This window comes from Vespa mandarinia, chromosome 7 (genome assembly GCF_050613455.1).
Source record: "Vespa mandarinia isolate Hongniang chromosome 7, ASM5061345v1, whole genome shotgun sequence".
NCBI classification, from domain to species: Eukaryota; Metazoa; Arthropoda; class Insecta; order Hymenoptera; family Vespidae; genus Vespa; species Vespa mandarinia.
In genome coordinates this window covers 6,607,588-6,628,257 of record NC_140816.1, presented here as the reverse complement: position 1 = coordinate 6,628,257, position 20,670 = coordinate 6,607,588, and the positions used below count along the sequence as shown (strand labels likewise).

General features: G+C 32.1%; 3 protein-coding genes across 4 annotated transcripts; 2 read left to right on the top strand and 1 right to left on the bottom strand.

The window, feature by feature from the left end:
* The first annotated feature begins 367 nt into the window (after window positions 1–367).
* Window positions 368–2,986, top strand: Rad17 (Rad17 checkpoint clamp loader component). 2 transcript variants are annotated; one of them, XR_014982361.1, is made up of 9 exons: window positions 368–655; window positions 733–1,123; window positions 1,192–1,348; window positions 1,458–1,583; window positions 1,887–2,065; window positions 2,153–2,242; window positions 2,322–2,512; window positions 2,614–2,709; window positions 2,782–2,920. XR_014982361.1 is itself a non-coding variant. In XM_035863717.2 (9 exons), the coding sequence occupies exons 1-9, from the start codon at window positions 641–643 to the stop codon at window positions 2,888–2,890; spliced, it is 1,377 nt and encodes a 458-aa protein (XP_035719610.1). In that variant the 5' UTR covers window positions 372–640; the 3' UTR covers window positions 2,891–2,986. The 2 variants fall into 2 exon arrangements, 1 of the variants encoding a protein (XP_035719610.1); XM_035863717.2 differs by having other exon boundaries at window positions 372–655; window positions 2,591–2,709; window positions 2,782–2,986.
* A 207-nt stretch (window positions 2,987–3,193) lies between these two features.
* On the top strand, window positions 3,194–4,463 carry LOC118440538 (transmembrane protein 70 homolog, mitochondrial). The gene is made up of 3 exons (XM_035863722.2): window positions 3,194–3,607; window positions 3,799–4,128; window positions 4,207–4,463. The coding sequence occupies exons 1-3, from the start codon at window positions 3,494–3,496 to the stop codon at window positions 4,435–4,437; spliced, it is 675 nt and encodes a 224-aa protein (XP_035719615.2). The 5' UTR covers window positions 3,194–3,493; the 3' UTR covers window positions 4,438–4,463.
* A 163-nt stretch (window positions 4,464–4,626) lies between these two features.
* LOC118440533 (uncharacterized) lies at window positions 4,627–20,460 on the bottom strand. The gene is made up of 9 exons (XM_035863715.2): window positions 19,229–20,460; window positions 18,101–18,313; window positions 12,200–12,607; window positions 8,528–8,658; window positions 7,707–8,210; window positions 6,888–7,414; window positions 6,076–6,616; window positions 5,478–5,933; window positions 4,627–5,216 (listed from the first exon to the last, which is right to left on the bottom strand). The coding sequence occupies exons 1-9, from the start codon at window positions 19,350–19,352 to the stop codon at window positions 5,037–5,039; spliced, it is 3,084 nt and encodes a 1,027-aa protein (XP_035719608.1). The 5' UTR covers window positions 19,353–20,460; the 3' UTR covers window positions 4,627–5,036.
* Window positions 20,461–20,670: the final 210 nt, after the last annotated feature.

Genomic DNA, 20,670 nt, shown 5'->3' with positions numbered 1-20,670 from the left:
TTAACGAAATAAATATCGCATATTTAAATATATGTAATTTCAGTATAATGTAATAATAATTTTTTTTTATAAATTACTATAATATTTAAGCAATTGAATTAAACAAAAATGTAATTAAAATCTTGACCGATTTGTTATGTGTTTATTACACTTGATAAAGTACGTATTTATAATGTTTCAATAATTAATATGCTGTAATGAACATGTAGAGTCTATTACATAATGTTTAAATACTATTATATAGCTTCTTAATCAGATAAATATGACTTATCTGTACTTGATTTGTAAACAAAATATATAATATTATAATAAAGATTATTCGTTCCTATTTTTTTTTTTTTTTTTAATTATTTTTATTCTGTATAATCGAAAAATAAAGTATACTTTAGTAACTAGTTTTTCGTCGGTTTCTATATAGCCATGTGTATCTTAACCTTACTTTTTGATAACTGTAATAAGTATTTCCAACTGATGTTATTCTATCTTCATAATTTTTCTAAAACAATTTTACTAAATAATATTTTATAAAAACTTTACAATAATATATAATTGCAATCAATACTATTAATTAATCATTAAATAAGTAATATTTGAATAAAATATAATAATTATTTATTTTATAAGATATCAATATTTCAACATGGCTAATAAAAAGGTAAATAACTCAATGTTTAACAATTTATCAAAAGATATACATTATAATACTTGTATAAATGGTTTTTTTCTTTTCAGAGAAATAATAGTTGGTTAATATCTTCATTTGATTGTAATACTACGAACAACAAATCTTTAACTAAGAGGACTTATTCTCAAATATCTTATGATGATCATACAGAGATTGTTTATGATATTACTTCAAAGAAGAAAAATACTCATAACTTATCAACATTATTATCAAATTGTGAACCAAAAATGCAATCTGAATTAGTTATTAGTAGACAAAAGCAACAAGAAATTCTGAACTGGCTTCAAAACAAAGCGCATAGAGGAAAGCCAACTGCATTAGTTATTTCTGGTCCATCAGGTTGTGGAAAAACCGTCGCTATAAAATTATTAGCTAATGAAAATGGTTTTGAAGTTACGGAATGGATAAATTCAATAGATCAGATAATGGATGAGAATAGTAAGATTTATAAACAAAAAATTAAATGTAATACTACATGATCCTATAATTATAGATATTTTCATCAGACAGGATAATGAGACAGAGTGATAAATTTGAGGACTACATGGTGAGAGCTACTCGATATAATTCTGTATTATCCAATTGTTGCAAACGTCTTTTATTAGTTAAGGATTTTCCTAATATATATTATGAAGATAAAGAAAGTTTTCATTCAATGTTACAGTAAGCAGTTACTATTTATTTTTATACTTATATTAATTAAGATTTTTATATTTTATATTTAATAGATCATTTTATTTAATTTCTAAATACATGAATACAATTATTTTAGCAAATACTTTGAATTTGGAAGAGATCCTATAGTATTTATATGTACAGATAAGGAGGGAAATTCTAAATTACTACAATCTTTATTTGCACCTCATATAAGAGAAAAATTTAATATTTCTTTCATCAGGTAAGATCTTTTTGATTTAATCGATATGTTGGATTAATTTTGATTAATTTTGATTAATTTTGATTAATTTTGATTAATTTTGATTAATTGATATTTTTTAACATGCTAAATAATTATAAAAGAGATCTGTTTTATTGCACATAAATCATCTTTATGAAGATATTGTATGAAAAACTGAAATGAGAGATAATAATTTAATGGCATTCAGTGTTTACTTCAATATGTTAAAACATGTTCAATATATTTATATAAGTAATGAGATTACTAGAAAACATAAATTTATTCCTTTTTTGTTAAATACAGTATAAATCCTGTTACACAAACAGCAATGAAAAATATGTTAAAAAGGGTATCACTAATATTAAATTCAACAGCAGAAAACTTATTACATATAATGCAACAACAAATCGATGAAATTTTATCCAACAATATTGGTGATGCCCGCAATGCTTTATTGAATATCATATTTATTTCACTTAAAGGTAAATAAAACTTATGCGAAAATTTATAATAATCTAAATCATAAATCAATAAATTCAATCCATCTGAAGGAATATTTTTCTTATTAGTACCAGAAGAACTGTTGGAAAATGAGTGTACTAACCGTAAAGAGAGTCTTGGATTATTGCATGGAATTGGTAGAGTTATTAATCCTAAAAGTAAACAATAATCTCATTAATTTGAAAAAATATTAAAAATATCAAGATAACATTACAATATACAACCATCAAATTTTAGGGATAGAAATAGAAAATTCATGGAAATTTGTTCATAATCCTGATGAAATAGCAGAATATTTTCAATCACAAACGACTACATTTCTGTATTTTCTTCATGAAAATTATATAAATACTATTAGATTCATAGAAGAATCAAGTATAGGTGCTGATGTCTTAAGTCTAACAGATATCCTAAATTCAGAATGGCGTGTAAGTTTTACTTATTTTATAAATTATATGTTAGATTATAATATTACAAAATTTGTGCAGATAAAGTTATTCTTTTAGGATACAAATTTGAATAAACTTAGTTTATCCTTATGTATACGTGGTATTATGGTAGCTAATGAATCACCTGTCACTGGATGGAACCCAGTACGAAAACCACAGTATGACAAAACTATTGTGTTAGTATATTATCTACTTTAAATAAATAAATAAATGCATATAGATTATATATTAATTAATATACTTTTCAGACGAAACTCTTTAGACGATGCAGAAAGTCAATGGTATAAGTCACTAATTGTTAAAGATAAAAATATATTGATCAAGTCTGATCCTGACATGGAAGAAATAAGTGATTGAAACATTGTATCGAATTGTATCGAAAAAAATAATCAGAATTTTGAATACCCTTAAATATAAGTTTTTTTATTTTTCTATTTGTGTTTGCATAATTTCTATCAGGTTAGAATTTTATCTAATTACATAATAGTTCGTTCCTCTTATATTCCTCAATATTACATAAAAACAATATTACATAAAAGTGACCTTATATAACTTGTTACTTTCTTACGAATTTAATATTCATAAACGATTCAAAAATGAAAAATTTTTTTAGTATTTAACATATAATTAATTCGCACACACCATACACACGTACACACACGAATACGTAAAGGTTATAATAAAATTTGTAGTTCAAGTTTTCCTTCACCAGATGGCAAGCCGATGAAATACATGAAGTACATACGCGAATAGTACTGTCGCTGTAAAAAAAAAAAAAAAAAATTCTTATAAAATATTCGACTATTTGTATGTGCAATTATTTAAAGAAAATAAGTAGACATTTTAATTGTTATTGTTATTAAAAACAAGTAGTGCATATTACATTTGAATGTTAAGCGTCTGAACGTATTGTTTTACTTAAAAAATAAAAATTGGCTTATAATATAATTTATTTAAAAAATGTCCTTGATACTACGAGCTAATTTACGACAAAAATGTGAAATTTATTTTAAAAATACTAAGAACTTGAGTTGCAGTTATCTCCGTATAAACTATAATAATAATTATGTTAAGGTTAGAATTACAATTTATTAAGAAGCATTGTATTCAAATTTTTCTTTTAACTTTTTCTAAAATTTTATATATAAATGATAAGTAGTGTGATCTATCTTCTATTTATTCAAATAATTTCTATATTAAGAAGTGTTTGATATTTAACTAATAATATTAAATTTGGAACAAATTATATATTATACTTTTTTTAGAGAGCTGTTCACAACAATCAAGAATATTCTCAAGGAAAATCTTTAGAAATCTATGATGGGATTCTGAAGAGATACATTCGTAATCTGAAGATATTTTCTTTATCATCATCGGCGTTTGCAATTGCGATACAACCTTATTTTATTATGCAGTCTATTGCAATGGACAGTACAATGGGTATTGCAGGATCCATCATATTAGGAGTTCTCTCAATTAGTATGACTTTATTTTTACACATACTAACAAAGAGATATGTGACATTTATTTATTATGATTCTGAGAGAGATAAATACCTTGCTACAACCTACAGCTTATTTCTTCTTGAAAACAAAGTATTTAATATATTTTTTATAAATCTAAAGGTTCTTATACTTCGTAAAAAAGTTATAGATAAAATTTATATTTTACAGATTGAATTTACACCAGATGATGTCGTAATACCAGAGATTAGTGGTATATTTACAACATGCCTTATTAAAGGCAAGCCTTTACTTTTTGATGAAAATAATTTTAATGATTTCAATCATTATCAAAAAATAATGGGGTTTGATAAACCAATAGATTACAAATTGGGTAATCCTAATTTAAATAATGTAACTACTGAAGAAAATTTCTCTGATAAGACTGAAAATAAAAGATAAACATTATAATTTAATATCTCAAAGCATTCGTATTTATTATACACATTTTTTCTTATTTTGAAGAGAAACTATACATTATTAATTTATTTATGATACATATAACTAGTTACAAAATATGTACAAACCAATACTTGAAAATTAAATATTTTTTGTTTCCTATATAAGAAACATTATTGAAATTTTGATCATAGTTAATGATCGTTTTTAATGAGTCTTCATTTGAGATTGATAGAATGATAAACTTTGTACAAAGTTATTGAAAGTTTTGCCTCTTTAAGCAATCAAGCTTTTGCATATTTTGAATTATTCACTTAAAAGGATAAGTTTAATTGAATAAAAGATTAATTAAAATGTTGTAATAATTTTAGAAAATCAGTTAAAAGAATACGAATATTCTCATTCTAACTATTTTATACCAATTCTACCTTCAACCTCGGGATGCATTTGTCATACATTATATGAAAACCTATATATGAAAAATAAGTGCAAAAGAGCGGATATATTAATGAAGAGATCACAGATTAAATAACGACCATCCTTAAAGTTAATTTAAAGGTACATGATAGAAACGTACAATATGATTGTTCAGTCACTGTATACTAAGCAGGTAATAAGTCAAAGTCATCTGAAACATGTACCATCGGAACATGAACATCTTCTATTTGAGGTGTTGCTTTGAATTCACAAAGTCCAACTTCTTTTAATTTCCATTCCCAGTCCATTTTTTGAACGGCATGTAAGGATTCGGCTTCGTTATGATGTCGTAACAACATTGCTTCCTACAAAACAAAACAAAAAATAAAGAATAATTTATAATACAGAAAAAGGCGATGAACAGTATTTAGATTATTGACACATGTACTGTGCTTTTTTAAACTGATATGCAAAGTAATGACAATCAGTCGGTTTTAACACAATATTTTATTTTAACCTGAATTAATAAAAAGACCATATATGAATTTAAATGTGTCCATGTAAAAAAAATAAAAAAAAGAAAAAAAAAATTCAGGTAAAAACGACAATTATTTCTCATAAATTACCTTTATCTTTTCCCATTTATCATCAACATCTTGCAGCCAGCTTAAAAATAATCTCCCATTATACCTACTTCGTGCATTTCTATCTTTTTCTTCTTGTTCTGGAGTAATGACATTATAAACTTCTTCATCTTTAAGAATAGTACAAACTGAAAAAGGAAGTGACTGATTGGCTAAAGCTCTGGCCGCCCTGCCATGAACTCTAAGGATTTCTTGTTCCACAGATAATACTAATTTTTCCTTCTCTACTACGTGTTGCATCCTAAGTCGATATCTCTCTTTTTCTTGTTCTATATACAAATCTTTCATAAGACTTTGCAAACTAACTGGTGGATTAACATTCGGTTCGTTGTTTGCATTTCCAGCTAATACATATGTACAGCGATTCATCAAATAATCTTTAAAACCTTGAGGAGGTTTTGGTTGAACTGGAAATAGGCCTTTTCTTCTTCGTTCAATCTGAAAAATTCATTCGTTATTCAACTAACAAAAAATAAGGCTCGGAAAAAAAGAAACCCTGAGATTATTCTCATGCATCAATAACAAACAATAGATAGTATTATATCGTCGTAACAAAATCCATTATTATTTTTAATCTCACCTGTTTTCTAATATTTAGGAATAATTGGTAACAATTAGTAATAGGTTGATCATGCGGATGTACTTCTGGTCCTGTATTATTCGCTTCCGCTGCTTCATTAGCTGCAGCTGTTGCTGCAGCTTGTTGCGCTTCTTTATTAGGCTTCATTTTTCTTTTTCTAGGATGTAGTTCAACAGGAGCAGATGAAGTAGTTGTATTAGAAGCGGCGGACGAAGCCGCAGTAGTATTACTTTCAGAATTTTCTACTCCTGTATCTTTTTGATTTTTTCCTGTAGATTCGGTATTCTTTTCCGATTTTTCTGTAGCTGTATTCGTTTTTGTTATAGTTCCAGTATTCGATGATTCCGCAGAAGTAGGTTTATTAGATTCTGAATTAGTGTTCTCGGGTGGCGGAGAATGATGTCTTTGTTGTGGCGAAGAATTGTTAGATCGATCGGTCGTAGCTACAGGTAAAGGAGAAGAATTTGAGTAGTTACCATTACCAGCACCAGATCCTGATACTTCTTTTGATGCTGTTGAACCATTATTACCATTACCAGTTCTATAAAAATAATAATGACAATGATAATGATTTAGAAAATAATATAAAAAGAATATGCAAAGTATTATATTGAAAATAAGTGATTGTATATTATAATAATAAAGTGAAATAACAAAAAAAAATAAAAGATTATAATATTTCGTTTTAGCACGAAGACGTATACAATGTTATTAAAAATGAAAAATCGATAGATAAAATTCTTTAAGTAAGAATCTTCACTATAAATCAATGACAATTAATTTTTATTTATACAATAAATTGTATCCTTTACCTATGCGAACTTCTAAGAACTCTTTGATGATGGGTCGATCTTTCTTCAGAATGTAGAGTACCAGTAAAATCTTTTTTATCATCGACCTTTGTCCCACTTCCATTTTCCGTAGGACTAGTTGTACCGCTGGCAGATTGATTTTGATCTTTATCCGTTGAATCATTACTATTAGAACTAGCTACGACGTAAGGCAACTGATGACTTCTATTGGATGTATTCTTTCCATTTCTATTACCCTGTTCCTGTTCGGACGTAGTACTTTGTGGTATAACTATTTTCAAAGGTGGAACTTTAGGAGCCGAACCGGAATCAGAACTTTTAGAACGATCATCTTCACCGTCGGATTCAGGTAATACGGGTGTTGCAGTTTTCGTATTTGTTGTGGAACCAACAGGTGTATTCGAAGGTTTAGGACTGCTCGCCATCGAAGCTGTACTCGGACTTTTTCTATCCGCAGCATTGGAGGCCGCGTTTTGATTATTTTTACTGGATACAGCATTGGAACTTTGCTTTCCAGATTTCGTACACTATATAGAGTAAACAATATCAAAAATCGTATCAAAGAAATATTTCAAATATCTAATAGAGAGGCGCTTTAAATGATACAAATAAAAATTACATCAAAAGTCAATTATTTTTTTCCGAGAATTTCGAGAGTTTTATGGCTTTTACTAAAAAATTAATCTAGAAAGTCTCGAGAAAGAATATAATTGATTTTAAAAAATTATCTAAAAACTTTTGATCTATTATGTATAAGGAAAAAAATTAAATCCTTCGATTAAAAATGAAGAAGGATAGTGTATGATAAAAGCTTCTTACTTTATCTCCTGCATTTGTGGCATTTCTGCCAGTACTTTGTCTTCCAGTTGGTGTACTCTTAACACCGTCCTTTACATTTTCCGTATCCTTACGCTTCTTTCGCCGATTTTCTTCGTCTTGATCATCGGCATTGTCACCCTCGAAAGCTCGTTTAGTCGAGGGTGATGAGGAAATCGATGAGGGATCGTCGGATGTGGAAGAAGCAGCTGTGGAATCGCTAGTAGTCGTTGTCGATCCACCGCTAGTTGTTGCATTATTACCATTGTTTTGGTTTATCTGTCCGGATAATGATTTCCCGTTCTCCTTATCCTTTTCAGGATTGGGATTCGGCGAAGAACTCGTGCCTCTTACTGGCGTAGGTTCTTTCGAGCTTTTGAACTCATAAACGTCACCGTTGTCTGCGGTAGATGTTGCATTTCCAGATCCACTCGATCCAGAGACGTTTGTGATAGCCGATGAACCACTTAATGGCATCTTCGACGACGATTCCATTTGTCCCTGACTCTAAAAATAATATAAATCAATGATCTATATATATATTTTTAGCGATATATCATTGTAGATTACATATAGATATAGAAAAATAAAGATAAAAATAAAAATAAAAAAAAAAGATAAAAAGAATAAAATCCTTAATTCGTAAGATAGCAAATAAAATTACTTTTCTCTAGAAGCTTTCAACTAACAGATAGATTTAGAAAAAAAAATTGTCATTACGCATTAGTGATCTAAAATCGAATATAGATATATAGATCCTACTACTCCGTGAATCTTTTGTCGTACGAATAAAATAGGCTTACTACAAACCGTCTTATTTATACCTGTGCGTTTATAGCACCCTGACGGGAGTTTGATGCACCCCCTTTTTTCTCATCCCTCGCTCCTCGTACCTGGTTGAGCCGGAGCGTCACCCTCGGCGAGCTTCCAGACTGCCCGGTTCCCGATCTATCGACTGCGAAACGCAAGCAAAATTATTTTTTATTAGTTAATAGTTTAGGAGGATGAAAAGATGACGATGAATAATACGCCCTTTAAACATGAATATAACGTAAAAAGTGATTTACGACCTATTTGTCACTGACCTTTCCTACGATTCCGTATACGATCGTAGTCCTTTTTAAATCTATAGAATGTGAAAAAGTGATTTACGATCGATTTGTCACCCTTTTTACGATCCCGTATATACAAGATCGTATTAACAGAAATGTATTTATTATTTTGTCCCATTTTAAATGTATATTTATTATTACGTCATTACAATATCATAAATTTACAACATTTAATTTTACATACAACAACCAAAATTTGCATTCAATTATACGATCATTTACAACTTTAAAACATCGATTAATCCTGAAATAATTATCGCGAACAAAACATAACAATTTGTTGAGATAATAAATTTTTATTTTTAATTTTTCCATTGTTCCAAAATTTTATTTCGAGAAAATAATAATAATAATAATTATTATTATTATTATATAATTATTAAAATATTATTTTTTTTTCCTCTTTTTTTTATGATCTCACGTTCCCTGAACCGAAGGAGAAATCGTGCCAGAAAGAAAGAGACTTGGCGGTCTCACGTATAACATCCGAAAATACATCGCGCATCTCGTTGGTCAATGAATTCTTCTCTCTCTCTCTCTCTCTCTCTCTCTCTCTCTCTCTCTCTCTCTCTCTCTCTCTCTCTCTTTTTCTCTCTCTCTCCTCCGTTCTTCTTGCATATTCATAAACGGGAGAATATTTCAAAATCGATATGAATAGGTTATATTTTTCATAATCTTCCGAAGCGATATTCATGAATATTGTATATTCGACGAAACGAAGTGTCCTCAGTGTGTATTAATATTTATTGATCAAGCACGTTTTTACCATAAATAATGCGTCCTCCAACATCGACGTTTATCTGTCGACAATCGTCGCACACATTATCTCATCTCTCAGCTAACAACAGACTTTCTCTCTCTCTCTCTCTCTCTCTCTCTCTCTCTCTCTCTCTCTCTCTCTCTCTCTCTCTCTCTCTCTCTCTCTCTCTCTGTCTCTCTCTATCTTCTTCCCCTCATATTTTTCTTTCTTAATAACTTCAAAGAAAAGAGATACGAAAGGTGTATATATTATTTATTTTGAAAACAAAGGATCGAAAGAGGACAAAGAAAGAAAAAGAAAAGAAAAAAAAAAGAAAAGAAAAGAAAAGAAACAAGTTGACGTTGCGATAAACAAACCACTTGTCGGAATGGAATATCGAAATAATCACACATCTTTCTCGCTTAAAGAATATTCTCATGAATAAATGAGAATATTATCGACTTACTTAAGCGTAATGTTGATAAGCTAACTCAACTACGGAAGATTGATTTACTCGACGAGTTCACGAACGACACTGCAGTGAAGAAGAAGAAGAAGAAGAAGAAGAAGAAGAAGAAGAAGAAGAAGAAGAAGTAGAAGAAGTAGAAGAAGAAGAAGAGGTAGAAGAAGAAGAAGAAAAAGAAGAAGAAGAAGAACAAGAAGAAGAACAAGAAAAGAACAAGAAGAACAAGAAGAAGAAGAAGAAGAAGAAGAAGCATAAGAAGAAGAGGAGGAAGAAGACGAAGAATTTCGCGATTGTAGTCGTCGTCTCTTACAGAGAGAAGAGACATCACGTGGGTGACGCACGATCGACCATCTTCGTGCTCGCGTTCCTTTCTCGGATATCTTCGACGCGACGACGATAACGGTTCTTCATGGTTGTGTCGATTTCGACGCGAATTGGCGCGAAAATACAAATCATTCATCATCATCATCATCATCATCATCGTCGTTGTCATTATTTTGCAATCGAGGTTAAATATTAGTAAAATAAAATTAAAAAAAAAAGAAAAAGAAATATAAAAAAATAAAAAAAAAATAATATATAATAAAATAAAATAAATTAATTAAAAAATAAATTTAAAAAAAAAAGAAAAAAAAGAAAAAAGTAAGAATTCAATGTACTAAGAGAGAGAAAGAGAGAACGGAGATTTGATCGGATAATACAATCTCTCTCACCCTCTCGGAGGTGCAATAATCCAAGTAGCTGAGTGTCGATGTACGCGCAAGTGCATAAGCCCCCGAGGAGCATAACCAGTGCGAGCAGCGTGAACGTGAATGTTAACGTTAACATGTCACACCGCACCGCACCGCACATCACCGCATCGTACCGTGCCATGCCGCGCCGAGTAGCGTAGTATACACATATCATACACACACATACAACACGTACGTGTATTTGCCAGTCATAGCATGCTTCCGACCTTATCCCGTTTATCCCTCCCACTTTACCACCTCGAGCGCATTCTCTCACGGTTCCTCCCCCCCCTCCGCACCGCCGTTAAGCCAATCCACTCTCTCTCTCTCTCTCTCTCTCTCTCTCTCTCTCTCTCTCTCTCTCTCTCTCTCTCTCTCTCTCTCTCTCTCTCTCTCTCTCTCTCTCCTCACTCTTTTTTCGCTACGCACTCGAGTGTCCACTTTACCAGCATGCCCCGCTAGCCCGTTTCGAGGATGACTAAAGCCAAAGCCAAAGCCACGCTGCTGCTGCTGCTGCTGCTGTTATAGTTTACTCTATGACTCCTCTTTTAGTTGTCAAATAAGATACGATGTTGACTTTTTATCGAACCACGTGCTACATACATTTCTTCACCGACGCAACATTCATTCGCTAATAATGCTAATGAATAAACCTATCAATATTGTAAACAATTAACATTTTCGTGACAGCATCGATAAAAGATATATATTGTCATTTTGTTATCGCATAAACTTTATAACCTTACTTATTATATGTGGTTTATCAGTTAATCGTTTTATCATGTGTATTATTAGCTTTGATAATGAGAAAATTTTCTTATTGATGTATCGATAAAACTATTAATACGGAATAAAGGTCTGTTTTCATAAAGTATATATATATATACGCACATTAAAATCCGATATATTTGAGTTATTATTCCTTATTTTAATTCTGCATCATACAATTATTTGAAATCCTCTTTCATTTTCCCGAAGCATCTTGCAAAGCTTTCATACTTCAATTTGAAATTAATTCATTTCGATCGGATTAACGTACGTATCTCTTCTTATCGAGGATCGTACGTGAAACCTCGTATCGTTTTTAATTCATATCTTTTAGCACAGGAAAATAATTCATTATGATGACGAATTACTACTGGCTTTCTATAAATGACTTCGTTTAATTTCCAAACGCGTCATTTTTGCATGACGAATGTTCTGCCTGAACATTTGTCGGACTATTATCTTAAAAGGAAACAAAAGAAAAACTTTCGTCTTGTAAATTTTGTTGACAGAAAAAAGGATAAATTAACCTTTGCTAGACACATTATTGTAAATTGACATACGAGTACCTCCAGAAGCGAGAAATATTCAATAGTACAAGGTAGCTCAAAAGATATAAACTTATGAATAAAAAGGTATTTTCTTCAAGGAGTGCATATACAAAAATGCACATACAGTTTTACCTTTATTTTGTGGTGGTGTCCTCCGCATTTCACAGGGGGCTCCACTGTCTTCGGCGACGTGCGGTGCAGCGATTGACGCACTTCCGGTCGTGCGTTGCTGCTGTTGGTGTTGATACTGTGAGTGATGATTGTAGTGTTGCTGATAAAGCGACGACGAAGATTGCTGTTGTTCGTGTTGCTCATTCGATGATGTTGCCGTTGTACCAGTTGACGTAGTTGTCGTCGCTGTTGTTGTCGAAACGATTGTCGTTATAACCGGCGTTGCATCTGGGTTCTCGATTTGGGGAGAACGATTTGGACTATCGGTAGTGATCGTCGCAGTTGTCGTTGTTATTGTCGTCGTCGTCGTTGTCGCCGTTACCGTACACGTAGTCGACGACTCGTTGGGCGAGTTTGCACCTGGAATGTCTGTCAACGCGAAAACAATAATGAAATTTCTTGTAAAAGAACGTAGACAAGACGATTTGTTACGAAATTTTATGAAGTGAAATATAAATGTACGTGCGTACGAATACACACACACACACACTGATTAGAATCAACTTAGTATCATTAGTGTTTTTGTATTGTTTTGGAATGGGATAGATAAGGTTAGAATATTTTTACATTCGTCGTGATATTCAAAGAATTTATACTACGTTGGAATTTTGTACGTTTTTTTGATAAGAAATAAAAGCAAGGTCATGGTTTAATATACGACATTTGTAACGAACGACGAGATACATTAGTTCTCGAACATTTTCATAAAGGAAATCTCAACGATGATAGACGGAATTCGATATAAGCGATCAGAGAGAAAAATAAAATCCGTATTCGACGGTTTTCGCAAGGATGCAATTAACCTTGAAGGGAAAAATTCAGCTCGTATCACGGTAGAAACTTCCGGCTACTCGAGTAGATATGTTCGCACACGCACTACGTTTCCGCTAATGTAGTATCTTCCTCGTTCTTCCCTTTCGTTGTTTCGATGTTCTGGAAGCGAGGACCCACACCAGCGGTACGAAGATCTCGTCGAAGAAGCGCGAAATCTTTACAATATTTCGATTCCTTTCGATTTCATCCAAATGGATCATCATTCTCGCGCGTCTTCGACAATTCGAATCAATTTCGGTCTGATATCACGTATCGACTTTCTTCCCATTTTCTCGATTATTAATCAAATTCTCGAATTCCGCTCTTCTTAGCTGCTATTATATTCTATTCTTTTTTTTTCCTTTCCCCACCGTCTTTCACCACGAATCACGAAAGAGTTTTCTCCTTGTTTCGCGAACGAAAAATCAACAGAGAGAAACACAACCGTCACGCCGCAATTGTCGTCCGTCGTCGTCGTCGTTGTTAAACTCAACTTCGGGCGAGTTAAAGCGCACGTTGCGACATCTGTCGTTTAATCGACGAAAATTGCCTACACGACGTGCTCGACGTTCACCCAAGCACGGCCCTATGCAAACTGGTGGCCATGTTGTATCGTCCTGTCGATGATTGGCTCGCCTTTCTCCCCTCCGACTACCTCTGATCATCCCTTCCCCGAATCTACCTCCCACCATCACGTATCAATCGCAATAGGTTGATCCCATGAGTTTGCGCACTACTCGACATTTCCGTATTTGTGTTTCGAACGTGTCTCTGCTCTACCATTGCCCCTTAAATCGACGCTTAAAGGATTTCCTTAGAAACAAAAGAACGAATTGTATTTTAAAATCCATTTTAAATACGTTTTATCATTCAAATATATATACTAAAAATGGAATATCGCAAATATTTTATTTTTATACCGCAAGAAACTTATTATGGCCATTGATATTAAGAGAAATATTATTCGACGATATGATTGAACGAATGTCGAAACATTCTCTTATGTTTGTATTAATCGTTTTTCTAATATCGTATAATATATAATACTATTTAATATTGATTACATTGACTAGTTCAAACATTGACTAGTTTAAAACTCCATATTTTACATTGACGAGGTTATGTTGAACTTAAAGTCGATAATAGATTCGATCGATTCTATTCTCGAATTTCGATTAAATTATATATATTATAATAAATTTTTCTTATATACATATCATTTTACATGAAGTATTTAAGAAAAAATATTATCCAAGAAATCCATTTACTTACACTATATTAGAGCTCAAGTATATAAAGCGTTTTCATAGAATTCAATGTGTTTCCATAGAATTTCTATATATCTCTGTACGATCTTTTTTTTTTTTATTTTTTTATTTTTTTACACGAAAAACAAAGAAATAATAGATGCAATCGATTATAAATCATAAGATTGAAATGAACACATACGATATGTAGGCGCATGAAACTGATTTTAAAAGAGTCGTAATAATTCGCTGATAGCGAACGAAAAAGACGAGACGGATATTTACATACGTGAAAAACAAGTACACAGTACCGGTCTTTAAAGAAGATAGAACAACATAGGAGAGGAGAGAGGTCGTTCAATTATTTTGTTTTTATCACCGATTTTCTCTGATCCATAGAAAGATCAAACGATTATTCGATATGTGCACATAATTAGTATCGATAAATAATGTAATATTTATAAAAATAAATAATTTTTTGTTCGTTCTTTCTTCATTTTTTTTTTTCGAATATTCGAACAAAATACAGAATGGAGCAAAAGTCTTAAATGATTTTAAGGATCAATTATTATTTTTCAAGACATTTTAGACTAATTTTTTTTTTCTTTATTTATTTGTTACAAGTTAGACTTGTGGTTTTATAATCCGGGGAAAAAAAGAAATAACCTAAAAAGTCTCGAAAGAAAGTGATTTATTGTTAAAAATCACATAGAAAAAACTTTTGACCAATTTTGAGAAAAATATCCTTTTGATAAGAATATCGAAAATACATATCGATAAAAATGATGGAGAATGTCCTTATTTTTAAAATTAATAAAAATTTTGAATAATATATCAATATTTTCAACAATAGTATGTACATTCTTTAAGAAGAAAATGATATAATTCTGCATTTCCGTTTTCAATAATCAATCATCTTTGTAAAAATAATATCAGCCATGTACATACATACATACTATACACATATTAAATGTATTAGTGAAAAGTTGCGTTCAGCTTTTATCGATGCATTTATCTCGATGCATTGTTACTATCATTGAATTGAATCGAACAATTGAATTTCCATTGCTCTTGTATTTTTTATAAATCGAAATGAAGAGAGCCCGACATATGAATTTTATAAAAAAGAAAAAAAAGTCAGACTTGTTACAATTCGTTCGAAGGAACGAAATATGTATTTTACTCTGTTAACGCTAACGTTTCATCCGCTTTAAAAGACGCGGGCGGCGCCCGATATCACCTTTTATTCTGCAATGTTTCTTAAAAATATTCTTTCTAACCTCAAAAATTAATTTATTTTATTTCGTTAATATGTGCGTGTGTGTGTGTGTACTTGGGTCTTCTTTTACACGGTATTTGTTTTCATCATTGTTATTTATTCGGTCAGTAATTTCAATCATTTTTAATCTTGTATTTTAAATAAACGATCAGTATATATAATAAACCCAGACGCAACTTTGGCAATTACTTAAAATCTGGACTGACCAATTATATTACGTATTGATCTTTTATTATAAATAATAAACGAAAATATTCATATATATTTAATCATTTATTTAAGAAAATACTTGTCATTAATTAATCAAAATATTAATCAAATAAATAAAAGTGATCTTTTTATACGATTCATACTTTTTATTTATGTTTTTTTTTTCTTTTTTTAAACACGTTTTATTTACTTTTACACGATTGCAAAAATGCACACTAATTAGCTCCCAGAAAATGTCACGAAAATTTTGCATAATTTTCTTTTTTAATTTATTTATTTATTTATTTATTTTTTTTTATTTTTCTCAATAGATTAATTATTCTTTTATGTGTTTATTAAATAAAATGTTCTTAATTAATATATTTCTATATTTTAGATTGCTACTTTTATAATTTGTTATATTTATAGTACATAAATTTTATATTATTTTTTACAAATCAATTTTTTTATATGAATATTTCTTTTTGCACCGTACACGCCCATCGTGTAAAAAAGAGATTTGATGTACCTTGTCCCTATATTTACGCATAATATATTAACGTCACATTAATATTTCTTAACTGAATAAAGCTGTAATAATTAAATGAAATTTTTTAATTTCAATATTAAAAGAAAAAAAAAATAAATAAATAATAAATATATTTACATTTGCAAAGTAAAAATTACGTTTGATCTATAAAATCATAGATTCAACGTGCATAAATCATTTAGAATCAAAAATTAAGAAAAATAATAATAATAATAATAATAATAATAATAATAATAAAAGAAAAAATCCTTCGAAATATTTCTAATGAAATGTTTCAGGCTGTATCGTTACGTATAGTGTGCATATATATGCATGCAATGTAAATGAGTACGAAACGTTCGTCTTTAAACCTTTGAATTCTCAATTAACTTCATGTATATTCCAGAAACTAAATTATAAAACTGCACTTGTTAGAAAATAACATTTATATAAATGATATTAAAAAACATTATATTTTCTTTTCCAATATCTATCCGTTAATCAATGAATCATATAATTTTAAATAATAATATTATAAATTTATAAATAATAATATTATAAATCTTTGTAAACATATTGGATTCAAAGTTCCTAGATTATTTTTAAAAATCGATTATTCTTTTTGCAAGCACTTTTTAGATTAATCTTTTGTTTCCTTTTTTTTTTTCTTTTTTTGTTACTTTCAAATTGTAAAACTATAAGCTTAGAAACGTTTGGCCCACCCCATATATGCCTATAAGCTATAATATCATGATGACTAAGGATCGAATGACTATACGTTGTAAGAAGCGGTATATATACGTAACGCTTTCTATCACGATATATAACATTATCTGTCCCGGTTTGACTATGCGGGTCAATCATAACGTATACGCATTCATGCGTGATTCATTTCAGTCGGTTTTGCTAGAACGAATTATTTATACGTGTTATATGTAAATAATGAAATTTGCTAAATAGAAAAAACAATGGTATAATGACAAAATCATAACCTAAATTTTTTTAAGTGCAATGTTGATCATAGAAATTTTTTTCTCTCTTCCTCTCTGCCTTTCTCAAGAAAGAAAAAAAAAAAAAAGAAGAAATTGATGAGAACAAGTATTAATGAAAATATTGTACAGTTTCATTGTATCTCGTCTTGATAATTATTTTATTATGAAATATTTCATAGAGCCATGAATGATCCTTAAAAGAATGATCCAAAGGACGTGGTCAAAGGAGAAAAGGGAGGAAAGGGGAAGTGCTTCTTAGTCACATAATTAACAACGGAACGAGGACTATAAAAATATATATTGCATTTATTTGAGGGTTTTTTTTTTTAAGAACAACTTTTCTTATTCGTAGAAAAAGGGAAAACATTGAGATATATATAAATAAAATTTTGATATATATTCGTCAGCGTTCGTATGTACACGTCTGTTATAGGTATGGTACGTATATATGTATGTACATACAGGACAGAGAGATAGGCTGAAAAGGAAGAAGAGTCGTGGGGGGCCCTACCTCGAGTATTGATCTGTACGGAGAGTTGTGTGCGGCCAACGTTGCTACCGCTGTAACCGCCATAACCGAATATAATATTGGCCGACATATATATTATAACATATGTACGTCTTATTCGTTCGTAACACCTTGTACAACAAGTGTGTGCGTGTGTGTGTGTTTGGTATGTATGTATATATACACATAGTGTTATAATACTATATAATGGTGAATATATATATATATATCCGTCTTAATACACATCCAATCTCTTTCTCATGTTAGAAAAATTTGAATGAAATAAATATCCGATCATAACTTACCGCTAGCAGGTTCCTTCGCATTAAGATCGTAACCATTCACAAGTACTGGCCGCACACGAAAATCTTCCTTACGGCCAATCGACGATTGAACAGACGATTCTCCATTTTTATTGGTCCATCGACCTTTGGAACCTCGCTGTTGTTGCAACGTCGACGATCTCGTAGTATTCGTATTATTATTCGGTCCTGACTGACTTTCCGGACGATTTCCACCTGAAAATTTGGAAACGTTTTTTCAATGCTTGTCCTTTGTTTTATTATATTTTTCTTCCTCTTTTCTTTTCTTTTAATCAATTTCATCGTAAGACAATGTAATATTAAAAATATTAAAGATCATTGGCGAGAGATGATTTTAAAAAATGACCATATTCCCAGGCTATTTCTACTTATATATATACATATATATATGTATATATGTAAAATTGCAAATAAAAGAGATGATAAATCATCGATTTTCTCGGATAATTAATTGAGATAAACATTAGTATAGACGATATTAAAAGATTCGAAAAAATAGGTCGGTGCAATTTTGGTGAACGTTTTATAAGTCGCGCGAAGAAGGAGAAGGCATGTTAAAACGTTTTTGGAACGGATCCCGGTTGCAGAAATTCCAATGACAGTGAGCGAGCGAGCGAGCGAGCGAGCGAGAGAGAGAGAGAAAGAGAGAGAGAGGGAGAGGGAGAGAGAGAGAGAGAGAGAGAGAGAGAGAGAGAGAGAGAGAGAGAAAGAGAGAGAGAGAATATACGTGGGCGTGCGCACGCACGCGGGCGCCATTTGGCGCGCTTCCGCGCCAATTTTCTGCGACCTGTCACATGGGTCACATAGATTGGTTGACCCTATACGCGCCGATCAGATCGAGAATGCGAATGTAACGATTCGTTCCTGCGAATGAACGTAAATAAATATATCGAGGGTGATCGTTCGTGTGTAAATAATCAAATATTTATTGGTAAATGCTGTTAAGAACGAGACGTATGGAACGTAATAATCGAGCTTGCTTTCGCGTATAGAGTTAAGATATGTTAGGAAGGTAAAAGGAATAAAAGGGCAAGATATTTTCTATTTATTTTTTTTTTTTCTTTTTTTTTTCTTTTCTTTTGTTACGACGATATTGAAAACATAACTCACCCGATACCATTTCCTGAGAGGTCATTTGCAGAAGAAGCGCGAGTTGTTGTCGCTCGGACATCCGCGCAGGGTAACCGCGGAAACGACCGCTACCGCCTGCGGGCATTCCGTCCTCATAACTCATGTAACTCTTGGCAAAAGAACGCACGTGGAGTCGTCGTAATAAGATTCGAAAGAAGAAGAAGAAGAAGAAGAAGAGAAGGAAGTGAAGGAGGAGGAGGAAGAGGAGGAGGAAAAAGAAGAAGAAGAAGAAGAAGAAGAAGAGAGGTAGGAGGAAAAATAAGAAGAGGAGGAGGAGGAAGAAGAGAGGGAGGAGGAGGAGGACGGGGAGGAGGAAAGGGTCCCTCGTATTTTGGCCCTTGTAATTTTCGTTCTCCTCGTTGTTGTCCTCCTTCTTCTCGTTCTGATTAGTGTCGCCGTTGCCACCGGCTCCGTAATCGTATCCGTCGTGTGTTTCGTCGACGTCGTCGTCGTCGTCGTCGTCGGCGTCGTCCTTCTCCTTTTCCTTCTTTTTATTGTTGACGTTGACGTTGACGTCGACGTCGCCGTCGCCGTCCTCGTCGGCGTCGACGGCGTCGTCGTCGTCGTTGTTGTTGTTGTTATTCCGTTCGCGCTCGTCGTCGTAGCCGTTGCCGTTGCTGTCGCCGTTTTCCTCCTTTTCCTTCTGTTTAGTATCGTCGGGGCCGTTGTTGTAGTCGCCACCTTTACTTTTACCGACAACGCTCACGACCTTGTCGTTCTCTTCTTGTATTACTTTTTTCTTTTTCCCTTTCTTTCTTTCTTTCTTTCTTCCTTCCTTCCTTCCTTCCTTCCTTTTCTTTCTTCTTCCTTCACCTCCTACTCCTCCTTCACTTCCTCTTCCTCTTTCTCTTCTTCTTCCTCTTCCTCTTCTTCGTTCTCTTCGTTCGTCTTATTAACGTTCCGTTGTACCCGCGATCGTGGCCCGCCACGAGCGAATATAACCTAGAAGCACACGATCGGTTCACGCCATTTTGATGTGCCGCGCGCGCACTGATACGTCCGATCAACGGTCACGCGATACGCGAGCATTTACACGCGCCAAAGTCGATCGCGCCTTACGAATCGTTCTCGTTCCTCCGATACTTTTTGCCCGCTCGTTGCACTCTACGTTTTTCGACAAGACGATGTGCTTTCACAGGACGACACGTTAGTGTGGTGTAACGCGCGCGAGTGCTGTGAATCCCCTCCCCCGCCCTCACTCATGCAAACGCCGTTTTGCGACTTGAGCTACGAGAACATAATATGACGCAACAACGAAACGTTTTTGTGATCTTTTTTTTTCAGTTGGTACGACTGGATCGCTGTGCTAAACACAAAGGCGGTATTTTCAAATTATCAGTAATATAAATACGTGCGTACGAATGAGATCTGCATACGTAGTATGAAAATATTACTAAAAATATTGTACTTTTTTCTTTTTT